The sequence below is a fragment of the Lepisma saccharinum genome, chromosome 10 (genome assembly GCF_977018435.1).
Source record: "Lepisma saccharinum chromosome 10, izLepSacc3.1, whole genome shotgun sequence".
Lineage (NCBI taxonomy): Eukaryota > Metazoa > Arthropoda > Insecta > Zygentoma > Lepismatidae > Lepisma > Lepisma saccharinum.
In genome coordinates, this window is record NC_139238.1 from 68382615 (window position 1) to 68410187 (window position 27573).

General features: G+C 37.0%; 2 protein-coding genes across 11 annotated transcripts in view; one reads left to right on the plus strand and one right to left on the minus strand.

The window, feature by feature from the left end:
• The window catches only part of LOC145993932 (myotubularin-related protein 9), a 68337-nt gene extending 44883 nt beyond the window's left edge, over positions 1 to 23454 (minus strand). Inside the window, exons 1-6 of one of the 3 annotated variants that reach the window (XM_083129889.1) lie at positions 23242 to 23454; positions 21536 to 21587; positions 16982 to 17133; positions 11350 to 11512; positions 7256 to 7404; positions 3893 to 4018 (exon numbers count right to left, since the gene is read on the minus strand). In XM_083129889.1, the coding sequence (XP_082986015.1) occupies positions 3893 to 4018; positions 7256 to 7404; positions 11350 to 11512; positions 16982 to 17128 (585 nt within the window). In that variant the 5' untranslated portion in view covers positions 17129 to 17133; positions 21536 to 21587; positions 23242 to 23454. Of the gene's footprint in view, positions 1 to 3892; positions 4019 to 7255; positions 7405 to 11349; positions 11513 to 16981; positions 17134 to 21535; positions 21588 to 23042; positions 23192 to 23241 lie in introns of those variants that run through there. The other 2 variants (XM_083129888.1, XM_083129890.1) reach the window with 2 other exon arrangements.
• Positions 23411 to 27573, plus strand: part of Zmynd8 (Zinc finger MYND-type containing 8) — a 215154-nt gene continuing 210991 nt past the window's right edge. For 6 of the 8 annotated variants that reach the window (XM_083129884.1, XM_083129887.1, XM_083129879.1 and 3 more), the window contains exon 1: positions 23411 to 23489. The gene's annotated coding sequence lies outside the window, so the exon portion shown is untranslated. The other 2 variants (XM_083129882.1, XM_083129880.1) reach the window with 2 other exon arrangements.

The window sequence follows — 27573 nt, forward strand, 5'->3', positions numbered from 1 at the left end:
GCTTTTCTATGTTGAAGCATTTGTTGGCTGAAAATAGGTTATCATTTACATTTGAAAGCAGTAGTTGTACATTGAAAGCCAGAGCTCATGCAGTGAGGAAAATGTTTCAGCATGTTTGGAATACAGTACATAGATAATTTCATATTTTTTAATTGTTTACCTTATTTATTATTATTTTTTAATCTTGTATAATCCCATGAGGAGAGCCACTTGTGGTTCAGTCCGTTGCATGTCTGCTACGAGGGTAGTGTGAAAAGTAAGGTATGGCAGCACCATATCAAAATTGATGCACGGTCGATAAGTTTGATCCTTCAAATGAGCCCTTGTAGAGTTTCAGCACAGTGCATTATGAGGTTATTGTTTATAAAATGATTTCTCCTGGTCTGCAAAATAGCTGTTCACAGCATAAATCACTTCATCATTATTGCAAAATTGTTGTCCACCGAACCATCTTTGAGGGTAGGGAACAAATGCAAGTCAGAGGGAGCTAGATCAAGCAAACAGGGTGTATGATCCAACAATTTGAACTTAAGTTCATGGATTTTATCCACAGAAACCATTGACATGTGAACAGGTACAATGTCCTGGTGGTTTTGTTCATCATTTTTGAAAACACTTTGCGTCGTGGAACAATAACCTCACAATGCACTGGGCTGAAACTCTGCAAGGGCTCATTTGTGAAGGATCAAACTTATCGACCGTGCATTGATTTCGATTACCCATCTCTGCTTCCTTTACCTTACTTTTCAAACTACCCTTGCAGGTATTAATTTTTCCAAATTTGCTTGGGTTTCAAATCTCTAATAAATGGGGACTATGGCTGGGTAAGTGGTGCTGATTACATCACCTCCACAATGTCTACCTTTACACACCTCCCATCCTCCATGTGCCTTCATGGAATGGTGTAATGAAGCCAATGGGGGAACCCAGTTTCTGGATTAGAAATTTGTGTCCTCATTAGGGCATATTTATGGAAATTTCAGGTCAGAAGTGGCTTTTTTATTTTGCATATTTTGTTGCTATAAAAATTCTAGTCCTACTCATAAAGTACTTTCATAACACATTAGGTTGATTTGTTTAAAATAATGCTGATGATAGAATGCCCTGATACTTTTAGATGCTTAAACATCTTGGAACGGCCCTATTGTAACTTCAGATTTCTTCCACGTCACGGTGCTGTTATCAGTTGGCAAAGATGGCCGGAGTGCTCAGGAAGTCCACGCTATATGAGCAGTGAAGTGTTATTCATTTTTTATGGTGCAAAGGACAAACAGCCACAGATATCCACAGAGAAATGGAGCCAGTGTATGGGGACAAGGGTTTATCAGTGCTACTGTCCCACACTCTCCCATCTGTGAGCAGCCATTAGGAAAAAGCGTCAGCGAATTCGTGAAGTGAGCAATGTGGTCTTCCTCCATGACAATGCGAAACCACACGCCACGAAAAAAAACAATCGCCAAACTTCAGTCAATGGGGGTGGGAGTAATCTTGTCAAGCCTCCAGTGATTACCATCTTTTTGGTCCATTGAAGAAGTTTTTGGCAGCACAGAGGTTCACGAATGACACCGAAGTGCAGAATGTTGTTCGTCGTTGTTTCCGTGATCATCCGGCCACCTTCTATGCAACGGACATTGCGAAACTTGTGGTACAGGGGGACAAGTGTCTCAACAGGTGTGGTGATTATCTGGAAAAATAGCAAAAAGTACGTAGAAGATTGTGTATATATATATCTTGTTTTTCTTTTATGGTTTGTAATCTGGGAAAAAATAGTTAGGCACAAACACTCTTTGATTTGCCCTCGTACATTCTACGCAATTCTATGCAATAACTTTTTCTTGCAACAGCCCAGCGTTAACTCTCGGCTGCTTCGTGGCATGGTGCTGCTGTCAATTTGCAAAGATGGCTGTAGCACTCAACATGTCCATGTCGTATGAGTACTGAAACATAATTCGTTTTCTATGGAGTAAGGGACGAAAGCCCATCAAGATCCATAGGGAAATGCAGCCGACATAGGGATAAGTGTCTTGCTTTGAGAAGTGTGCGGTTCACGAATCCTTGGGGTATCCTGGCAGGACAGAGGTTCATTTACGAGGACGAAGTGAAGACTGCTGTCCGGCGGTGGTTCCACGATCTACCAGCCGAATTCTAAAACAGTGGCATCTCCAAACTAGTGGTGCAATGGGACAAATGCCTGAAACGCTGTGGTGATTATGTTTTAAAATACTGCAAGGTGCATAGAACAATTCCTATATTTTGATTTCCCTGCATGTTTATTATTTCAGCTGTAAAAAAATTGGGACAAAGACTTTTCGATTTACCCTTGTACCTTCTGCTATTTTTTTTTTATTTATTATTTTTTTTTAATGCAATTTGGTCCTTAGAACTTCTTATGGTAAATGGTAAAGTGATTCTGATTTCACATAATTGGGAACATAATATTGAGATGTGGCTGTAAGACCACCATGCAAGTGTGGTGACTTGTCACTAGAACTACACCATTTTGGAGTATTTTCGAGTCGACGGCAGGGCTTACGTTCACTGAAGACTTCTGTCTTCAGTTTTCCCAGCGGTAGAGCCTCAAAGCAATGCCAATTGTACTAAACTCTCTAACCAGCATGGGATTTTTACCAGGAAAGGGAAATTTTGAAACAAAACTACTATTACAGGAATGGGAATAGAGTAACATATGAAAGGGGATTTTTCATCTGAGCCAAAAAAAAAAAACTGTCCCATCTAACACATGCAGAAACGACAGCCCACTGACCTTCAACCAACCACACTTTACAATGGTGAAGATGTTTTCAACTCCTCTGCTGTTTTGTTTATACTGAGGTAGACTGACTGGCCAGGGATGATAAAGGGCAGGTCATTTCGTGAGTGGAAATTAGGTTTCTTACTGCGTGGATTTTATTTAGTGTATTGAATAAGTGAATTATGTATGTTTTGAATGATCTGTGCTGTGTCGTGTAGTGAATGAAAATGAGTGACATAATTAATGAACTATTGATGTCTGACGAAACAATTTACTCGACTTTTGCATGAGGATAAGCTTCTAATCGTGAAGAAATGCAGGCCTCTGGAATCCCAAGGAAGAGAAGAATGAATTTGATTTGTTATTTAGCATTGCTTTTCTGCCACTTCACTGATGATGAGGATGAGTGATGATACGATGAAAATTATGAAGGGACATTCACAAAGAATACCCATGTCCATGACTGGATTTGAACCTGGGACTCCTGGCATCGTAGTACGCTGTCCTAATAACTAATTTACCACAGAGGTCGCCAAGAGAAGAATGGAGTTCCTGTTCAAATTAAATATTCAAGGTAAGAAGTTTATTATATATTTTATTCTTGCACGTAGGCCTACATAAATATTTCACAATTTTATAAATAACCATGCAATATTTCAAATCCTTTCCTAACTGTTTCTATAGTAATGGAACAGTGACATTTTTATAATTATTTCTAAATGGTAATGTATGTATCTTTATGTCACATTACTTCAAAATCCAAGAAACCGAATGAAAAAGAGTCTCCCATTTGAACATTATGATATGAAGACATAGCCCAGGTTTGCACCCAGCATACGACACTGGTCTTTTCTACTGTTACAGCGGCTGGTTCTTGTTCTGGCAAGGGAAGTGGGGAGCAGGGATTATGCCACAGACCAACCAGACAACAGCAGTGGTGTCGATAGATATGACGTGGCGGTTGGGATGTACTACGTGAACCTGCGTCTCTTATCGTGCTGGATTGGTCGCTTCCCCACTTCCCTTGCCAGCATATAGAGCGGCTGCCATAACAGTAGAGAAGACCTTTAGTAAACCTAAATGCCACAACAGAATCTCAATCATAAAATAAAAAGAAAAGTAAAGAAAGACAGAACTTACGCCTCCTTCATGTCTATAACTTAGGACAGGAAAACGGCCTCCTTGACGAAAATTTGCAGCGGCTATTAAGGTATCATCATCAATGGCTTTAGGAACAACAACAGCACTAGGATAAGTTGGGCATACCTGAAAAATATATATATATAATAAGCAGGGAACAGATTTATATGTAAATACATGTTTATATGAGGCTGGAATCAGTTACACAAGGTCTGACAATTAAGTTCACAAACTTATCCTAGAAAATATGCTACATTCTATATTGATGAATAGCGCTGTGGTCACCTTCAAAGTACTCCCTTTGGGAAGCTATACAGTATACACCGATGCCAATGCCTACTCCACCCTTCGAAGCAATTTTGGAACTCTGTTTCTGGAATGGCCTTCAGAGCTGCCATCATATTAGCCTTAATGTCATCAAAATATCTTCCTTTCAAAACTTGTTTGATCTTCGGGTAAAGAAAGAAGTCATTGGGGGCAAGGTCAGGTGAGTATGGCAGATGGTCTACCAAAGATATTTGTTTCCTGGTCAAAATCTCGCGTACAGACAGTGCCGAGTGTGCAGGTGCATTGTCGTGATGCACGAGCCGTGAGTTGTTGGCGAAAAGTTCCGGTCGTTTGCATCTCACTTTTTCACGCAACCTTTGCAGCACTACCAAATGGTACATTTGGTTAACATTTGGTTAATTGTTTGTCCTGGTGGTACAAATTCATAGTGAACAATCCCTCGGATATCAAAAAGGTTATCAACAACGTTAATGGCTGCCCTAGCCTTTCTTAATCGGTCACTTGTTCCCTTTCCTCAGAAAACTGTTTAATCCATTTGTACATGTTGTTTTCTTCTTGGCATTCTCACCATACACCTGCACTAACATTTCCTGTATTTCACTTCAACTCTTGCCCAGTTTCACCAAAAATTTGATGTTTCTTCGTTGCTCTAATACCACCTCAGCCATTTTCACAAAAGCACACACACACACAAGCACAAACAACAATGCCCGCCACTCAGCACAAATCCACCACATGTCTATGCAAATACTGCTGTGAGACACTGAAATACCAAGGTTACAAAATCTTATAGAGCTGCTTGTATAGTGCTGCCTTCAGTGCTAAACGGTAGCAAGTTCGTGAACTTAATTATCAGACCTCGTATTTTGTATTATCTTTGCTCATCATAGTATGTAGACTTGAAAAATTCCATTTTCACATTCCATATTTGTACATATATTAGCTTTTGGCTAATATTTTACATATTTTAATTATTTTTATGTATTATTTCCATATTTCAGAACAGTTCTCAACATATATTCTATATTCGTGCAATGTTTATGACCTTTTTTATACCCTCCAATTGTGTCAATTACAAGTTTGCTGTGATCCGACCTATATATATTCCCTTACACCTCCCAACTGTTTGCTTATGCTACTGTAAAACCCTTCAAAGACCTGTTGATTTATAATTGTTGTCTACAATGGAGACTGAGGGCTCAAGCATCAGCTCCTGGTTGTTACAAACGTTATTTTGTCAATGGTGGAAGAGAATCCCAAGTCAAACAGCCCATTGCTAACACCACCCTCGATATCCAAGGGAACGCACGTACTTCCAAAAATAATAATAATAAAAAAGAATGGGTTGTGACGGATTGCCAACAAGATCGAATTGAAACAAGACGTCACAGGGGGCATACATCACATACCTCCGTGAAATCACCAGATACCTACTGGTAGAGCTCTCTGAATAATTTATACTCATTGCTGTCGTTTAGTTACCTCACGTATGTATGTACTGCAAAATTGTAGGACTAACGGAATGCACAGGTTACAGCTTTTTTCCTTGAGTATTGCAGTTCCTCAGAGCTGATATCGGTTAATTTGTAGATAATTGTTTTCCATAACAATTTAATGCAAGAGTTAATCACAACAAAATTAGGGAAGGCCAAATCCGAATACTGGATAATTTTCTATCCAGATATCCTAATTATCTGGATATTTGGATTATCCAGATAATCATATTATCTGAAATATCCAGATATTCAGATCAACCAAAATATCTGAATATCTGATACATTCAAATGCTTTATCGTTCATTCATGTTACGGCCTTTGCATATATTATTTTATTCAACATTCTCATGCATCTTCCATCTCCATGAATCGGTCACCAAATCTGTTAGTTTATCAGTTTACTGATTCTCAGCATATTCTTTAGATATTTACCTTCTTTTCTAAAAGATATCTCTGCATTACTAGATGCAGTATAGATCATTTGTGCAAGGATAATCTCAAACCTTTATTTCGTAATTATTTCCTTAATTTTAGACACCATTCTTACCAGAATAATTCACTGAACTTGAAAGAGTAAATAGCAATCAGCATACACAGATTATCTCAATATCCGGATAATTTGATTATCTGAATATTCAGATTATCCTTTTCATCTGAAATGCATATCAGATAATTTGATATCCAGATATCCATTATCCGAATTTTGTGGCAATCCCTAAATAAAATATATTACTCTAGAGATAACATCTTACTATATTGTTCCTAGTTGTTTGATCCGTCATTTGGGGGAGTGAAGTACAGTTGTACCAAGAAGATAAAACAGTATTAATGCGTGAACTGGACAGTCATGTCATTACTCCTCTCACAGTCATTGCAGACCAAAATTTTCCCCATCCCTTGTGCAAGTGTTCCCATGTAGCTATAACTCCCCTTTTTTGCTTCATTGTTGAAAAATTCAACAAGGTTAAGTATAATGTATCTGCTTTTGTTGTGTAGTTTTCCCCTTCATGAGCATGGAAACAGCTTGGTACTGAGTAAAGAGGCAGAAAATAAAGTCAAAGTGATTGATTGATTGATTTGCTCTATTTTACATCGATTTTTGTGCCACTTTTGGTTAAATTGTGAAGATGGGGATGAGTGATGACATGATGAAATTGATGAATGGACACTCACAAACACCCATGCTCACGCAGGGATTCGAACCCAGGACCCCTGGCATTGTAGCACAATGTGCTAACCACTCTGCCACTCGGGCCGGCAATAATGGACATTGCACTTGTGATGAAGTCATCAATGAAATAATGAATGTGCAGTATCAACAAAATTGTATGAAGATTTTATCAAATAAATGCTTAACATTAGGTATGAAGATTTCTTGTTTTACTCTATGGCACAAAATAAAAAAAATATAAAGGTATTTGTCAGGCATTTTTTCTGCCAATGGAACAAAATGTTTTGATTTAACCTGTGGAGTTTTGGTAGATTATTGAACACTGCCAAGTCAAATTAGTGTGTTACGTACAATTTTCAGTCACAGTATATGCTAAAGCATAGTTACCCATCATAAAAAATTACTTACAGCAAAGTCCTTGTTCACGTAACTAATTCTCCATTCATCAGACTGAACAACTTTTGAAAACTCAGTTTCAGGCCGAAAGGCTGTCCAACCATCTTCCAGAATTGGATACATTGGTCTGTAGAAGAAAGGGTAGTGACGACTAGGGTCATCTACAAGAAAATAAATCACCACAATTATTTTTCAAGTTTGAACTGAAATAAAAGCAACATGGTATATACAGTGGAAATTATGAATTTAATAAGGTTGTGATATGAAAACAAAATGAACACACTAGTTTTTCATCTTTTACTTTTGGAACAGTACTGAACATTTGGATACCTTCAGTGCTGAGAGACTTGCACGTGAAAAGAAGCCTTCTTTGCTAAAGATTAATTCATATTTAAAAAACACTCAACTAAACTAAACTTGTGGTGGAACAGCCCTCTGAGGGTCAGGGCCCACCAAGCAGCTCTTTTCATTGGTGACATATGGTCAGTGGTTTGAGTCCCATGACTGATGTTTTCTGTCTTTCAAGACTGGAGTCTGCAACTTTTTTTTCCCAAGTATTTCACCAATTGTCTTCACTATGCTGGGTCAACACCGAAATTTCTGGGGCTCGCACTGGGAATCGAACCTGGACTGCTCACATCTAAGTCTAGAGTGTTAACCATTTGGATATGCAGGAGCAGAAATTAATATTATTATGTTGATTTTTTGTAGAAATTATGATTCCATTCTATAAAAATAAATCAAGAAATTTTTTAAAAATTTCAATGTCACTTAAAACTTTGTTGTACCTAGAAAAGGACATCTCAACGTCACAATATGTTATGGATCATCTACAAACTACATAATGAAATAGTTTTGCAATATCAAATGAAATTTAACTTTAACATTTGCATGCACAATTAAGGCTCCAACCCCTTTTCAAATTAAGTATTCAAAATGAGAAAGTCACAGGAATGAAATCAGGATTTGGTAAATTGGACTTAAGCCTGAGTCACACAAGGCTAGATCTCTTGCTGGATTTTCCAGTTGGGTTTGGACTTGTTGTGTGGTACTGGCTCATCCACTAGTTTTTACCTCACACGATACTTGTATTACTGTACTTGTCATTACACTTTTGTTCCCACAAGGTATTGCACAGAGCAGACAAGCTAAAAAGATGGACGAGTGAGTAGGAGAATAAATACGACTGCAATTAAATATTATAAAGAATTAAGAAAAAGCATGGGTTACAAATTGGCTTGAAAGAAAATATGGTAATGAAGGTGTAATTAACAAGCTTTTAATGAACTCTGGTATGCAAATTCATGCATGAGATTCGCAGGATTCATTCATAAAAAAAAAAAAAAAATTATTTTCTTCAACTAAATATGTCAAACATTTAATGCACTGGTAATATAGGGTGAGGCACTCAAACGGGAAGATTTAAAAAATTCACAAAAAATAGAGAGAGCAAATATTAGTTAATTTTTGAACATGAATGTACTGTACATGAGTTGAAATTACTAGTGTACCTGAAAAATGTTCATTTTTTTAATATGGTGTCAGTAAGATGGCATCCTAGGTGTTGCACACATTGTCGGAGTCTCAGAGTAAATCCGCCCATGGCGCTTTGTAGCATCTTTAATGGAATGTTGTGGATCTCTTGTCGAATTGGCTCCTTCAAATTATCCCTGGTTCTTGAGATAGTTGTAATTGAATACTTTGGATTTTAGGTAACCCCAAAGGAAAAAGTCAGGAGCCGGCAAATCGGGTGAATGGGCAGGCCACTGAATATCGCCAAATGTGCTGATACGACAACCATGAAATGAGAGTATAAGCACATCCATACACAATCTGGCAGTATAGCTAGTTGCACCATCTTGCTGGAAGTGTTTCTTTGTTTGGGTCATAGTCATCAAGGACAGGCAGGAAAAATGTTACCAATATGTCAGCATAACGTCCAGCATTTACCGTCACTGTGTTACCGCTCAAGGTCATGCCCCTCGCTCTCATAACCCACAACCACGCCCCGCCAGCCATTCCTGAAATCTTCCCGTTTGACTGCCTCTTGCAACGTCATGGGCGGATTTACTCTGAGACTCCGACAATGTGTGCAAAACCAAGGACACAATCTTACTGACACCATATCAAAAAAATGAAAATTTTTCAGGTACACTAGCAATTTCAACTCATGTACAGTACATTCATGTTCAAAAATTAACAAATATTTGCTTTCTCTATTTTTTGTGAATTTTTTTAAATCTTCCCGTTTGACTGCCTCACCCTATATAAGGATTTTCATTACAGGCTAATCACATTTGTTGAGCACAAATCTCATCACTTTGGATAAATTCCTAAGATATTATTGAACATGAATGCACATTTTCTTTCATCAAGCAGTGTAAAGAAACAGCAAACACTCAGAAACCACAGACAAAAAACTTTCCTTTGCCAAACACAGATTAATTATCTTCACATGACAAAATTTTCGCTCTGATTGGCTGTTCCACAGAATATAGCAGAGAAAGCCAGTTGCAATTAGAACACAGTCTACAGAAGAGAATAGATGAACACAAGCAGCACACACACAAAGGTGTGGAAGGAATCACATAGAATTCAGTGCAGCAACATAACAGTACTACACAAAGAACTAGATTGTAAACCAGGGATAATCAAAGATATAGCAATGTGCCAAAACCCTCCAAGTCATCCCAGTGTAGAACTAAAGCAAATATGGTTCCCTCTCCTTAAAAATTATAAATAGAAGCACAATTGGAGCAGAAATTAGTACAGAATTCTTCATTGCACAATTAGCTAGTGGGTAGGAGCACTGGATTTGTAGTGAAATCAAAGGTCTGCCATATGTTCAATTCCTACCACCAGCAAAAACCAAATTTGTTAACCTGAAGATGAGAGAAGAGATCCTCTCTCAAAATGTAGTTTACAGAGTGACCACAAACAAGAGAACCTTCGGCCAAAATTCTTTGCGCACATTCCCCTTCATCCATTCAACTAGGGCCATAAGGAAGCATGCTCCATTCTGCCCCTTTCCTCCATGCAGGAGTACAATGTTCAGGAGTCGCAGGTCTACGCAGGTTCTTTTGCATGTGGTTCCACTATAGAATAAGTCTAGTTAAAAGCAACAGACAACAGATAATGTCCAATGAACATTGCATGCTATTGCTACCATTGTACAGGGTGAACCTAAAAGAAATAGATTAAACGTTTCATAAATCAAAAACTGTTTGTTTTATCAGGAAGCATTTAGTCCTGTTTTATAGAGAAAGTCTTCAACTATATGACCTACACTTTTTGTTTGCTTTCGTGATGTCAGCCTCATTTGAGTGGCCTTGAAGTCAGTCGAGCAATATTCCCGCTAGCCAGGTAGAAAAGCCATTTTGTGTGTTTGTGGTTTAACACCGTGTGATTACTTCTTGTGGGGATACATTAAGGACCCAGTTTTAGTTCCTTCCCTTCCTACAAGTGTGGACGATCTTAAACAATTCATCACAACAGCTGCTGTTGTGCATGCTGAGACGTGTTTGGGAAGAACTGGACTATCGCATTGATATCTGTCGTATTACAAAAGGGTCATACACGAACACTTACAACTTATCCATGTAAACTTCAGGACATACTCTTCCAACCATGTGCCCGACCCTGTGGCCGAGTGGTTAGCACATCGCGCTGCGACGCCAAGGGTCCCGGGTTCGAATCCCGGTCGGGCTTGGTTGTTTGTGAATGTCCATTCATCAATTTCATCATTTCGTCACTCATCCCCATCTTCGCAAATTAGCCAAGAGGCACAAAACGCGAAGTAAAATAAACTAAATCAAATCAAATCAAATCTTCCAACCATGTGAGTATTTCAGACATGTTATTAAAACTCTTGTTTCTGTAAAACTTTGAAACTGTCTATTTCTTTTAGGCTTACCCTGCATAATGATCCCACCCTATCTCCAATCCTTTCCTGGAATGCAACAGACAGTTACAGGCCCTATGCAACTAAAATATTTTACTCCCAAGACTATTAATAAAATACAAAGTTACAGCTCTAATGATGATATATTTAAAATCTAAACTCTGTTATGTCATTAATAGATTCTAAAATAGCAAATTATACTTACTTAGAGATGATAGCCGTTCAATGGAGTTGGCGACATTGACAAATTCCTCATAGGTGTTTACGTCCAAGTGGATGATGCGAAAGTCCTTACACTTAATAGTAACGGTTCCAGTTAGAAACCCATTTGGCTTTCTCTCCACGCAATCTACGTTTCGATGCAGAATCTAAAAATTGAAGGGAGAAAATAAGAACTAGCTAAAAGTTTCTCTACTTCGGCTTATGTTGTTATAAAACAATATTTGTATAAGGGATCAGTTACGATTACTACACAATACAATACATTTCGATACGATTTGACGGAGTGTACAATTCTGGTATTTTGTTTTTGTCTTTTATGAATATAAATTTAGAGATGGGTCAATATCGCTGGCTGAATGCTGGTTTGTCATATCTCCACTTTTCGTAGATGATGAGTTGACATTATCATGTTCCTTACAGGTTAATGCATTACGTTCCGAAGTAATGTACCTGACTGACAAGTGGTGTGAATTAGCAACATTAATAAAATGTTTACACAAATCTTGTAGCGTATTCAAAAATCTGCATACATCAAACATTAATCAGCTCTCCAACAAAGTCAGTGCAGATGGACGTACAACAACACAGTATTCAGTTGTCAATATGAATTTTTTGTTGATACTGATATAATTTCCCAATAGTGATAACTGATATTCTACTGACCCAATATAAAATAACAAATGCTTTTTGAAGAACCTTTATGAATCATTAATAACTTCCTTCACTCAAGTATTTCATTGGCCTACTCCAATAGGTTTTACTTTGGAAAAGACACTAAACATTCAGATATTTACTTACAAAATGAGGGTAATAATTGTCCACAAGGAATTCCAAACATATTCTAATTCCCCCAAAATTTTGGCTATTTGGAATATCCATTCTCAAGAGAGGGATTTTCAAAAATGACTTTGCTGGCACAAGAACACCCCAAAAACTTTGTATTTAAGAACTTTGTTCAAGTATAAACATTAATCAAACATTCAATGAATTCTTTACTATTGTTATGATATTTGACTACTCTTATACTGAGGAAACCAGAAGGCACTTTTTTCTTAAAATGATTACTGTGAAAGCATTTACATCTACCTACTTTCTACCAGTCTTAGTTGAATAAGAAACCGGTATGATTCCTCATAATTATGTTTCTGATATTTACTATCAGGTTTCAACACATTTTTACCCAGCTCCTTAGCAGAGAGGTAAAATACCCAGCACAGCCATAACCACATTATAACAGCATTTGACACAAAATAATATTATTTCTAAGCTACAAAAGATAGGAAGATAAGATTCTGTACATACATCCAAGTAGCATCCTAGTAGCTTTGGAGAGTATTGTGCAATAAATCTTGAGGTGTAGTACACACCAACAAACAAAGGCTAGTTCAGAGTTGTCAAGCATCTTCTATCTTTTTTTAACCGCTCAAGGTGGGACAACATACACATGTATGTTTGCAGAATTTTGTGCTAATGGCAGTTCGAAGTACACGTATACATTCGAAGCATGGTTGACTTCAAACTGCTGTCAGATGCCATTTATTGGCGTAGAAATAAACCATTTTAACCAGTTGACCAGAAGAGAGTTAGTCTTTACTGCCATCTACAGAGAAGTAAGAAAACTACTGCAGGACCACCTAGTTTCACTAACAATGGTGCTTGAAAAACACACTGCACCTTCTTGTGGGTGTAGTGCATAGGTGTCAGCAAACATTTTTGTAAGAGGGTGGGGGTCAGGCAATTCATAATCTTTGAATAGTAGAAATGTTAACTAGTATTAACTAACTAAAACAAACAAATTTCATTCCAAATTTATTATTATTATTATTATATGTGTGGGAAGACTTTTCTACTTGATTCACCAAATAGCGAATATCCAGCACAACTGTTTATTTATTATTTTTTTTTTTACATTTCACACAGTTAGTGTACCGAAATATATAGTTATTCTATTTTGTTATTAACTTTTATACACCTAGTTAAAAAAAAAAAACCTTTAAAAGGTACTAGGAAACTTTTGCCATAGTGTTTATGTTGTGTGCCCTCTCACATAAAACTGATTTTTGGAATTTTGAAAACTGTGAAACATTTATTCTTTGGTTAAAATGGCAGAAGATGAAAACATAAACTGGTTCCTGTACTTTACACTCAATTTTTTTTTCTTTTTAATGCATTTTTTACTTCGTTATTCTGTTCGAATAATAATGAACTTAACTTTGTTAATAACATCAAAAGTAGAAGTTTTTTTTCTTTTTTTGGTAACTTGAAATGAACGAGGTGCCAATTTACAGGGGGTCAACTGAACCTCTCCCCTTTCCGATGTCTAAGTCAAAATGGTGGGTCCTTGGCTGCAGAATTTGCAAGTATGAGATGGGAGGATTTGGTGGATGATACAGCTGACCGCTCAGGGGATGATCTCCAATGGAAGTGAAGTGACGTAGCCACAGACGACTCCACTATTAGGGTTAGGGGAGTGCACCCTGAGTGAGAAACACATGTGGGCTCACTGCCGGTGCAACAATGCAAGTCATTTAGGGTTACCAGAAGTTCTCTTTTCCCCAGACAAAATCTCTTTCTCGGGTCCTAAAAATGGTCAGGGTATTTTTAGGAAACTTTGGAAATGTCCTCTTTTCTGGGATAAAGACAACTGCTTAACTTCATGATTAGCAAGAAAATGTTATTTGTAAATAATTGTTAATATTGTTTCAGTTTTCAATTTCAAAGTAAAGAAATACAACACTCTCAACTGCAAGTGCAAAGACAAGAAATTTTCCTTCCAACAAAGAAAATTTTTGAACTTTTGCGTCTCTTCTGTTGTCGCCGCTCGCAGTGTGAGTGTGTTGATTTCCAAGCATTTGTGACATCTATTGCAACTCTTGGTGAGCAGCAAGTTTCTAACAATACGTAAGAATATGTGATATGCCCCAGCTTACTTTGATTTGAGATTCATGACAGAATTCAGAAATAAACGCTAATTTTTAACTACTGTACTCTTAGTTCTTACATGGTAGTGGAAAAGTGAAGTTCTGTCGATCAGTGATCTGAACCATTCCAAAATACAAATGTGTTTATAGTGACGACTTACAAAAAGGGTTTCCTGACTTTAGGCCTGGAATAAACAACTCCGAGGCAAAATGTCAAATTATGTTATTCTATTAAAGTAACAGACCAAGTTTCACAACCGTACAACATTACGGGCATAGCCGGGGTGGTCCGTGACTTTTACAGCACCGGAAGCACATGTCGTAAGAAATTTAAAAAAGCATTATTATTATTATTATTAATGCCTCCTTTATGAATTCTTCTATCACTAAATTGTAGAATTTATCTTCTGCATTTTCACTTCAGTTTTAGCAGTTTTTTCTCAATTACTGTCCTTGAGTATTTCTACATTAACAGTGAATTCAGTGAAATGATGAAAAGATCGTTCAGCACTAGCACTAGACATGGGAATTGTTCAAACCAATGAACTTAACTTGAACAATTCAAAAAAGCTTTTCTTCAAGTAAAACAAAGGTTACCCATCGAGATACATTAATCTGAGGAATAAGTGACACTTAGTTCACTTCTGTGACGAGCAATGTCAAATGTTGACCATAACTGAATTTCAAAGAATAGAAAGTATCTTCAGGAACACTTCTTTTTGAATTCTTCTTATCTACTAATTGTAAAAAACTTTGATTTATATTTTTGATTCATTGTCACCAGTTTGCGCTGTTGATCTTACAAGTTTATTCTCGTAGTTGCAAATGTTGTCAGGAGAATTTCGGCGCGGATTTGAGTTTGTTGATGACGCTGTGATGTTTAAGTAAATTGTTCATGTCATCGAAACCTGAACTGCTCCACACACCCTTTTCATTTGAAGATAGGTCCTCCCAGACGGTAGAGTGGTAACGTTGTCGCCTTGTAATGAAGGGATACAGAGTTTGATACCTGGTAGAGGCACATAAAGGTTTGGATCCCATTTTAAACTGTAGGTCCAGCCCCGATTAGCCTGTCTATGCATGAATTGGACTTAGGAGAAGAACTCATTTGAAAATGGGACCCAAAGCCAACAGTAGAGTTTTAATGCTCTTCTGCAACCACCTATTATTCCACATTGGTCTGGATTAAAATATCGAACACATTTTTTTCTTCTTTATTACACCTGGTAGAGTCTAAATCGGACATTGATCTACCACCAGAAATAACCCCTCTCTTCTGTTCAAAACTTCTTGATCTTAAGCCCTGGACGAAGAGTGTTTCCAGCACCCACCTACTCTCTCACCCACACAGTAAGACTCGGAATGAGTTCTGTGGATTCATTCCCTTCGAGTCAATTGAACCGCGCTGATTTGGTCAAATGTTAAGTATGATTTTAAACCTACGTTTTTCATACAAATTCCAGAAATACCGCACATGAAATTTACTGGGATAACTGAGAAAACAAAATTTGCTGTAAATGAAGAAAATATTGCAAAATATTTCTTTTTACGTGGATTTAGTTCGAAAGAAACTGCGACACTGAAATGAGTGGCGGTCATGCATTCCCCATGCCGAAGACAGAGAAAGCTGATCTACGAAGAATGCCGAATGCTCTCTTTCCCTTTGCCGAGGGTGAGCGACACGAACATAGTCGTCTGGCCACGACAAGGACACACGTCTCGTGGTTTTTACAACAGCCCTTAGAAGTAGATACGACTACATGAGAAGAATAGTTTGAATGAAACTGTAAAAATAAATTGACCACATAAACACAGTTAATAATTCTACATTGTAAGGGAATAACTCATTCCCTTCATTCCATGGAATAACCTGCCCATGGGGCATAGTGAATAAATATTAGAATATTCAGACATTTGCCCACAATGAGGCCTATCATTAGTTATATAGAAACAGTGTAAAATTGTTTTACAGGGGTGTGTGATCTATAAGCTCACCAAAAAATCAGTAAGCACAAAACGTGTGTTCGAAGTGCTGCATCTTCGTCGAAAGTTAACTTCTTGCAATCTAAAAATGTCCTCTTTTTTAAAGTTTGTCATCTGGTAACCCTATAGTCGTTGCCGTATATTATTTATTAAATTCATTGAAATACAGTCTATATAAAACACAGGATAAGGAATACAAAATTCTTTTGGACACAAAAAAAAAAAAAAAGCAACCTGTTGCCGCAGACACATGTGCTGTGTGATTGACGCAAATCAACTCCTACGCACTTCCAAAAGGACACTCGACCTCAACGAAAGACTTGCTGCTACCTCTACAATCTGCAAATGAACAGGTCCTTTCCTTTACCCCCACCCCTCATCTCCCTTTGTTTGGGCATCTTCTCGTGAGCTGACTGCTGTACTGAGGTGTCAGTGGGAACACATCTGTGGTTTGAAAATGTAACTATGTCCCCAGAGTGGGATACCACTACATTTTACCTAACTTAGCCTACTTCATGCATACGAGGTTCTATATCTATGGGAGCATATGTGTTAACACAATATCCTCACAATTAATTTTCAGAAGTGTTTCGATTCTTACCATATGGCTATTAGTTGCTGCAGTCATATCCATATTCAAGTACTGGGCATACAATACATGTGTACAAAAACTTAGTTAGCTTTTTATTAAAATAATAATAATAGACATACCAATAATTCTTCAACTCCTTCCTTTCTAGATGACAAAATTAAGTGGTGTCCAGTAATGCACAAAGTTCCGTCAACGGGCTTGTGAAAGGGACCATGCATTATTACACCATCCAACTTAGGGGTGGGAATCAGATCTGCAAACTCCATGATAACTGTGGAAAAATATTTTACAGAAAATGATTAGCTATCACTGTTATATAACAAATATTTAAAAAATAATAATAATAGCTACCTTTACTTTAAATCAGCACAATACATGATGGTAAACATTACCCACAAGGAAAATTACTTCTTAAGTCTAAATTATAATTGAAGGGCTCTGGTGTAAAACATGGTAAGTGACATTTTGGTTAAGTAAAATATGCCATCCTTCAATTTTCAAGTGAAATTGCCATGTCATACAATTTGCATTGGACTCAGTGAAGCTTTCTGAAATTGGTAAACACAACACGAAAACAATTTATCTACAGTATAGCTTCTAATAACCTTTTTTCTTAATGAACTCAGAAATGACCAAAATATCACTTACCATGTTTTACGCCCGAGCCCTTCAATTGTTTTAAAGCATGCAAATAATAATATCTTTATTAATTACACTAATTTCATTGCATTTTAACATTTTGAAATACCAAACTGAAAAGGATGTGCATACAAGTGTGTGAAATTTACCCAGGCACTGTTTCTATAGCCCTGAGAGCAGAACTAACAAAGTTTCAGCCGATTTAAGGTTCTGATAGTTGGAAGAGTTCACTGGAAAGGCACTGAGAAGGTTTGCCTCAGGTACTCATTGGAAATATTCAAAAAAATATGTATTTCAAAATTGCCTGGGTATTTTTACCCATATGCACGTTCTTACAGGCTAAACATAAAATATGGGTGAAGAAGAAACATGTAAGGGCAGCTATTATGGCCCATTCATTAATATGTAACACACTATCAATGCACAAGCAATTGTAACACTATTCATCTAATGGTGAATTTGGTCTCTTACATGATGTTAGGTGTTATTGTGATTACAAAATTAAGATTAATTAGCAGTGAAGTATGAATTAATTCTGAAATTCAACTACTATGCACATAAACTGCAGTTAGCTCATAATTTTATCTGTTTTGATTGATTGAAACTAATATTGTGGGTGCGCCAGCACTTAGGCTATTTCCATCTGTCACATTATGTGTAGTCCAGGCCTGCAACACTGCAGCTAAGGGGGATGCACCATGTGGAAGTGAGGTTGAATTTATCTATTAATTTTTCCATAATATCTATAATGGTATCAACATCAGCATATATTAATAATCTTAATGTAAACTTAGTAATGTAGCTTGTCTTCTGTTAATCCCTCACTACTATCAGTAATTAATCAAATCTCATCTTTGGAGCATACAAGCCTAGATTCAAAATATCACACACACAGATTTTTAGTGTTTCTTGCAAAATTCACCACTATGCAAATTGGAAACTTTCAGCTAGATTCTTGAAGTGCTCTCATTATTGGAGAATGGCTATATTTGCCACTGATTAGATAGAGGCCAACTTATACGAGGACGTTGACCCACTCTACTCCTTCGATAATTATAATAAATTTTGGGTAAAAGTTTCATGCATCGGAGACACATTTCTTTAGTTTTACACAAGACACTACTTACAAAAATGAGTTTCTCCAAGGTTTACAACCTTCGCCCAGGTATTTTCTTTCATCGTGGAATATATTTGACCCGGAAATCATGCATTCTTCAAGAGAAATATCTCACTGACGCAACAATTGCCATTGCTTTCATTTGCTTGCTCTACGACAAGCATGTCGTTTGATGACGTAAGCCCCTGTCAGTGTTTCAACCTCCCCCCCCTTTTTTTTTTACTATGCTTGCCTAACGGAACCAAACCTTATCGGAAATGGTTCGTGGGGCTATCAGTGAATGGTTTGTGGGGCTATCCGTCAGCTACCCAGGCTATATGTCAGCTACCCGTGCATAATATATAATTCCACCAGTGACGAAAACGATAGTAGGTATTTTTCGGTGAAGAAGGTTAAAACACTGCATACCCACAATGTGAGTCAAGATGTGCCCACCATATTGTGTGTTCCGGAAGCGAAGAAAGGAATAAAAAAAAGCACTCTGAATGTGAAAAATTGCGTTTGTTTTCATGTAAAAAGCATAATGGCATCTTGAACTATGTTCCGCAATACACAATTGGTAAGTACGAACCATGCGAAACACAAAATATCCAATTTTAATGGGTCTCCGATCTATGAAACTTGTACCGAATTTTGTTTTAATCGACAGATTTTGATGTTTTATGTAATATAAAAATTGGTTCAAGCATGCGGAAAACACAAATAATGGAGATATTTGATACCAAAGTATGGCATGCGTGAGTAAAAACCTGAAATCTCGAAGTACTTTTGCTGCTTTTGTTAGTAAAAACCTTTTATATGCACACTATAATAGCAAAAGAACATGCTAGAAATTGATATCAGCTCCAAACCTAACAACGTAATATTATAGCTGTTGTTGTGGAATGTCATGTTCTATGCTACATTTACTTGCATGGAGCCTTCTTGGTGTTCTGCTTCATGGTAAGGTACAATACTGAGATAACAGATGAACGGCATGAGTTTACAATACCGGATCATTCTACAATTTCTATAAAATTTTGCCTACTTACTAATTTCGGTGTCCTGATGATGTACCTGTAGTTCATATTTGGTGGTCACTTGTTAAAATTGTACATTTATGTGTAGAACTTGTAAAATAACCTTGCGATTTACCACGGTGATTGTCCATACACAGCAATTCAGAACCATCTTTCTTTCGCAATTCATTAATGGTCTTCCTTTACGCACAACAATCTGGCTACCTTGAATATTGACGTCAGATGAGGAATGCCTACGAAGTTAGGTTACGCCTGTTAGGTTAGGTTCCATTAGCATAAATACAAAGACAAATTAATATTTTTGCTAAGAGACGCGTTCCCTTGTCTTGCCTAACATGAAGTGTTGTACGATAAGTGACACCCATTCAGGGAAAATGGCATGTTCCGTGGAGCTGCTGTTCTTATGGTAGGGTTACGTTACGTTAAGAAAACATAGTTTATTTGGTTTTTTTCTCGATTTCCATACTCGACCGCCAATTATTACATGCAGATTCGTGATTAGGAGTTCACAATTAGTGAGTAGGCAAAATTTCAAAGAAATTGGAGAGTGGTCTGGTATTGTAAACTCGTTCCCAGATGAACTTGACTTCACAATAACACATCTCTGCGAGCTAAAGACAACGGTAAACATCCATAACCAAAATTATCTTCATAAACCATGCAAATTATTTCAGTTTCTCAAGAAGGTTCAGAGGATCATACCATATTTTCACATACATAAAGAACACTTTGGAATGCACTTCTAATTTTTCCCTACTTTTCACTACATCATCTGGCTGGATAAGATTTGGGCTCAAAACATGATTTAAAGGTAAAAAAGTTACACAGGTAAAGTCAGAAAAGATAAAATCAGTTGCCAGACAGACATAGAAGAGGAAACACTGTGACAGGTAACTACTTTCTTGGTTTCTGTAGCCTATTTGCTTTTATCTTTTCTGATCTATCTTTTTAACAAATCCTGATTTAGCTATAAAATTGTGGTGAAAATTAGAGGAAAATAGTGGCATTTGCCATTGGTTCATATTTTTTTTTACGTGCAAAGTTTCTCTTTAGAGGACAAGCAGTTGCTTGGAGCATTTAAAAAATGCTTTCATTGTTTCATTCAAATCCATTTCTTCTATTCAGGTTACTTATTTCCATTCTAAAGTATTCCAGCTGATATTTCTCAATAAAAGAAAGGTGCCTCTATAATTCTAATATTTTCAGTCAGCTGACAACTCTTTCATATTCATTAGTAGGGGTCGGAAGTTGAGGAAAAGACCAATATAATATATGTTCATTTTGGGTCATTGTAGGCCACAAAAAGGTGGGATTTATTTGTCCTTTTCTGCCTTTTTTGGCGAATTGGTTCTTTTTTAGCCTTTTTTTTGGTCTTAAGGGCTTTATTTTTGCAACTTCACCTTCTTTCGACTAAGTTTTTACTGCCCATTCTCAATTCGAATCATCATCAGTTCATCACCTCTTAAACAATCTTTCTGTAGTAAAGAAATAATAAAAATAAATATATTTGAACCATCCCTGAAACGAGAGAAAAACATTTTTGGATGACTGAAGCAGGTACGGTACAAGGACCTTTAACCGTAACTTGTCTGGAAGGTCGCTCTGTAAGTGGCAACTTTCTCTCGTTTTGAAGCTTTCAGTTTTTTCGCACTGCATGTTCCATACCACCAGAATTTTTTATTTTTTTATTCATCAAATATGTAATTAAAATGAAGTTATTAATTAATTTGGATCACATTTATACGTCCTTTTTTCCATTTTTAGGTCTTTTTTTGGCAATTTATAGGTCTTCAACTTCCGAGCCCTATTCATTAGTCTTGCAATTAAAGTAAGTAGTGTAGAAGCAAGAAATTTACTGACAAATTCTACAATGACTAACTGAAAATCATATGTTGTACCTGTGGTGACTTATGAATCTTCTCTCCCTGATGAAAATGGTGACAGATGACACTGAAACAATTAAGTACACTGTATGTAAAGTCCAATTTATATAGCCTGAACCACACAAAATATAGGACTAGGTTCCAGTTTTATTTTCTCTTAGAAAACACAAGGTTATACTTACTGTCACCATGACATTACTTGGCTATGCCAATGTATCTGTATGTTGCCTTCATCACCAGCTAAGATCATCTTCAATGGTTAGCTATTATATAGTTTGTGCATCTCTGGGAACATTCTGCCTCTTTCAGTACAAGGCTTTATTACAACAATGGGAGCGAATTTACAATAGAGAAAGTCTCCAATTTTGTTAATTTTCGGTATAGTAACTAATTTTGACCTCCTAATCACGAATCTGTTGAAAAAACCTGGGGGTCACGTCTGAAAATTTGAAAAAAAAACGATTGAATTTTTTTTATATATAGGTGTATATGCGTAGTTTTACGAACAAAAATGTAATCTCCTGTCATTGTGTCCAACCACGCTGTTGTTTTACAAGGAAATGATTTATGATGTTCAATTCTAGTACGATCCCTATTTTTTCGATGAATTTAGGGGTGAAATGAGTGCTAATGGAACCTAACCTAACAGGCCTAACCTAACCTCGTGTGAATGGTTCGTGGGGCTACCCGTGGATGGTTTTTGGGGCTAACGTCAATGGTTTGTGGGGCTACCCGTGGATGGTTTATGGGGCTAACGTCAATGGTTTGTGGGGCTACCCGTGGATGGTTTTTGGCGCTAACAAACAATTTTTCATCAAAATGTACAATTTCCAGACGTGACCCCCGGTTTTTTACAACAGATTCGTGATTAGGAGGCCAAAATTAGTGAGTATACCGAAAATTAAAGAAATTTGAGACTTTCTCTATATTGTAAATTCTTACCCAACAATGACTGACTGTATTACATATATCTAATAATGATGTTGGTATAATTTCAAGTAATAATAATAATGAATAATTTGAACTTATGTAAGACACTAATAACTGTACTGACTAGCATCGGTGTGTTGAGAATAATCGAATTGCTTTTTATGCAATGTGCATTACTACCACTGAGCTATGAAGCAACAAAAATATAAAATCCAGGTTTAAAACTTTAAAAATGCTATCTGACTTGCCAGTCACATGTGAAGAGGTATCAAAATTATTATTTTACAACGAGATGGAAAGCTACATAATGACAGGAGATTATGATAATGACGGCCTGTAAAATTGACCGAGAACAAGCTTACTTTTATTACTAAGTTTACATTAAGATTATTAATACAAACAGGTGGCAATACCCGTACGAAGAAACATAATTCCTAGTTTCTTTGAAACTAACACGTCCCGAATAATTTTTCTTTTTTTTAAAATAAGTATAGCTAGTTGTACTCTTATAAAATCGCTACAAAATTTTTGTTTATATCTTATTCTTGTACCAATACTTGGTACTCGAAGACAACTTAAGTTTAAAACATACCTTAAACTTATTACCGAACGTAAATACACGGTTCAATATATATTAAGGGCATTTAAAGTTCTTTATTTTACTTCTGCTGTAGATTTGCGTTTATTCGCATTTTTGTTCTATTTGCAAAATTTGTTGTATTAATCGCAACACTATATAGGAAAACCACGTAATTTTTATTTATGACCATCCACTGGTAAAGTACGAATACCTTTCTATACACTCCCAGAGACGTATGTCAGTTTTCCTTCGAGTTGTACAATTTTTTTCTGCCTTTTTATAAAGACCCTTTTCCTTCCCACCATCTGCCTCGCGCACCACTCTTTCCTTTCGTTTATCGTCCCTCACGTTTGTTGACAGCTGCGAAGAACTGCTGAGGTCGAGACTATGTGCAGGAGGGGAAGAAAAGTACCGTGCGGAAGCAAGAGACTCATGGAAAGACGTGCATGGTGCAACGGGGTAAGTGTAAATCATTGAACAGTATACTAATTTTATTGGACATATTCAAATCTTGCAATAAGTAGACGATTGCATATTAAAATGCACCTTATGGTCCATTTGACGTGCAGATAGGGACTTATCAAGTAAAGTAGGGTGCACTGTGAAAGCTGATATGAAGTAGGGGAAATTGCTAATGTCAGAAACGAGGGGCCTCTTACTCCTCAGGCACTGTTGCGAATGTGACGTGGGTTATCACAGTGAAATGGTGGGGCGCACATTAAACCACTGCAATACTTATTAAGGTTAGAGTAATCTACAAAAAGGAAAACAGTTTCTGGCAATATGTATATCGCGTCCGTAGTAATAATAATAATAAAAAACAAGTGCAGCCTACGCAATTTTTTGGCAGGTTGGATTCTGCCGAGCGGGTATTTTATATTTACGGGAAAGTTACAGGTAACAATCAAGAGTATTTTAAAGGTGAGAATTTTACTGACTGGCATGAACATTTATGTGCTCTAGAAGTGTATTAAAATGTACATTTTATGTATCGGAGAGCAATATGTATTATAGTAAGGAGTAAAAGCGCCGTAACGTATGTATGACTGCGTTATTATAATGTTATAAATTGAAAGTTGAAGTTCTTCCAGTATTTTAATTGTTTGCCAACCATATCTTAAACTAATTTATTAAATACAAATTAGTAAATGAAGTAAATAACTTGACAAAAATTAAGAGTGATTGTGTGTATGATACAACTGAAGAAAATATTTAGAAATCAGGTCTGAACATGAAAGCGAAATATTTTTGCACCGTATTTTAAGATTATGTTGTTTATGAATATTTTTAGTTGTTTTTAAGTAGGTGGAAATTTGTTATTGTGAAGTAAAGCACTTCTGTTACTTACCTTACTGTGAAGCAGAACACCCCGAAGACTTTGCGCAAGTGAGTATAGCACACAACATGACATCCCACAACAGCAACTATAATTTTATGTTGTTAGGCTAGGAGTGTTAGCAAACTGTTTTTACTTACGTGGGTCATACTTTGGGATCAAATATCTCCGCTACTTGTGTTTTCCATGCACTGGAACTATTTTTATATTGAAGTCTGTTAGGAAAAAATAAATTTTGAGGGGTACAGTGGGCCAATGGCCCCATGAATCCTTCTCCAGATGTAACAGCAAGGAAACACAGGCATCTGCTTGTCACCCCATTGAGCTACAGTCAAGGCACTTTACTACGAGGGTCACTATTTATATTTTGAGCCTAACAATGAAAAAAAACAGGAATTTGGCATTGAAAACTGCTTTATTGTTTTTCGAAGTATTCTCCTTTATGGTCAATACACTTTTGCATTCGTTCAAACCATTTGTCAAAGCAGTTTTTCCAATCTTCTTGAGACACCTCCATAATATGGTTTTTGAACGCATCAACGGCGTCGTCCGCCGACGAAAATCGTTGTCCACGCAATTTATTCTTGACATTCGGGAACAAGAAGAAGTCATTGGGTGCCAAATCAGGACTGTACAGTGGATGACCCATCAATTCGATTTTTTGACTGTTCATAAAGTCAGTTGTTAGACAAGATGTGTGACAGCTGGCATTGTCTTGATGAAGAATGATCCGACGGCGTTTGTTTGTTTTCCGTATTTGACCAAAGACCTCTGGCAAACAAATTGTTGTGTACCATTCAGAGTTAACCATTTTACGTTCCTCTAAAGGCACAGTTGCCACATGACCAGTTTTCCCGAAAAAACAGGCGACCATTTGTTTCGATGTGCTTCGAGCGCGAACAACTTTTGATGGATTGGGTTCATCTTGAAACACCCATACAGTCGACTGCTGTTTACGTTCCGGCCCATATGCATATATCCATGATTCGTCACCTGTTACAATCTTATATACGTCTTTTGAAGCACCACGATTGTATTTATTGATCATTTGTTTGCACCAATTGACGCGAGCGCCTTTTTGAGTTCATACCTTTCTCACAGCTAAATGATCATGTAATTTTTTATATATGCTGGTGGAACTAATGCCTATGGTTGCCTCAATCTCACAGTATGTCACATGACGATCTTGCAGTATTAGGTTTTGCACAGCATCAATGTTTTCTTGAACAACAACTGATTTTGGACGACCTTCGCAAATCTCGTCGGTGAGCGAATGGCGGCCACGATTAAATTCGTTATACCAGCGTTTCACAGTGGCAAAGGATGGGGCTTCATCGCCAAATGTGGAAGTAAGTTGATCGATGCACTCTTGTCTTGATAATCCACGTCGAAAATCGTAAAAAATCATCGCACGAAAATGTTCACGAGTTAATTCCATTTTATTGTTGCCGCGCAATCTCCAAGGCAACATAAACAACACAAATGAAGCTATTGACAAAACATTTGAAGTACGTTATGGTCAATAATGCCAGACGATTCCGTGCAAACGTCAAATCGCGCCTAACTTCAATCAGTGTTGCCAAGGCTCAAAATGTAAATAGTTACCCACGTATACCGGAGATGGATTTCTTCAAATTTACAGGAGAAAGTACTTATGCAAATCATTTTCTGTAGCGTTGTTGATGTTCGGGAATGTAATTTTGATTCATTTTAATGGGAATGCATGTGGTTTTCTATGAAAATCTATTTCCGATGCGCTATTGCTGCTGCAGCCATTTGCTTTCTGCACGAGAGCACAATACACACTATTACTGCTGCTTCAAGATGACATGTCGAGGATGCGTCGTGAAGTTGTTTCCGGGTGTGGAAGATGCCGTGGAATTTGTAATTCGACACTGAATCTTGAAGAAGGAAGTGGAATGCAGGATGTGAAAGGTTAAAATTAAAAGAATTCCGTGTATTTACTTTCATCGAAAAAAACCGATGTTGTCCGTATATGCTAAATTGAACGAAAGTAGTGCTAATTGAACCTAACCTAACCTAGTAGGCATACCTCGTCCCCGTGTTGGTTCGTGGGGCTATCGTGAATTTGGTTTTTGGGGCTACCCGTGGATGGTTTGTGGGAAATAAGGAACAACAGTAAGTACTCGTTAATGTAAGAAATAGACATTATTTCACCTAAAGAAATGTTCCGCAATGCACAATAGTACGTTAGCAATTTAAAAAATTGCGAAATAAATCATTGATACGTGTCTCCGGTATAGTAAAGTAGTACCCTGAACTGTATTGACAAATACTTGCTGGTTGAACGTGTATACACCCACCAGTGTCTTACTATTGTCTTAACTCTTGCAATGGGCATTGATGGATTTATCTGCTATGCCCACTTATTATCTAGAGAGAGTTCGACAGATATATCTGTCCTCAGCATTTTCTCTCATTACTACTACATGTGAAATAGTTTGCATTCCCATAATAAGATGCCATCCTTCAGAATCTCCAGAGTATATTTGGCATAGTCAATAATTGAGGCTCCCTAATCATGAATTTGAAGTTAAAAGTTGTCGGAAACATCTAGAAATTACAAAATAAGCTAAAATAAGGCGTTAGTTTTCGGAATTGAAACAGTCTGTTTTCGCAAAATCAATTAGTAAGTATGCCAAATATGAAGAAAATCTGAGAAGGGTCCGGTCATCTTCAGCCATATCTATTTAACTTACCATAATCACCTTGAGATGGAGACACTGTTTCCATGATAGCTTACTGCTAGCTGTGTTTATCTTACACTTGAGTATAATATAGTATAGTCTGTGCTTAGAGCCACAGGTGTATGCCAATCCAGGATTCGTATGAGCACTGTCCATGATTGATTGATTGAATAATTTTTAGGTCTGATATGATATGATGAAGGGACGCTAAAAAAAGAACACTGATGCCTAGTCTGGGATTCAAACCGGGAACCTGCTATCTTGTATTTTTTCACAGTGGCTAAAAGCAGCAAAAGGAGTAGTCTTTTTCTTTTGTAAAGAAGATAGCACTTATTTGGAGACTGATGAGAAGTTTTAAATTACCCACTACAGAAGATACTTGAGAAATTACCGACTTAAGGGGGTAACTGCGTAAACTTCGAACTCTCAGCACGCAGAACATGTGATGTTCGACATTGTCAGAACTTTCTGGGAAGTTTTCTACTTGACATGTAAAGTA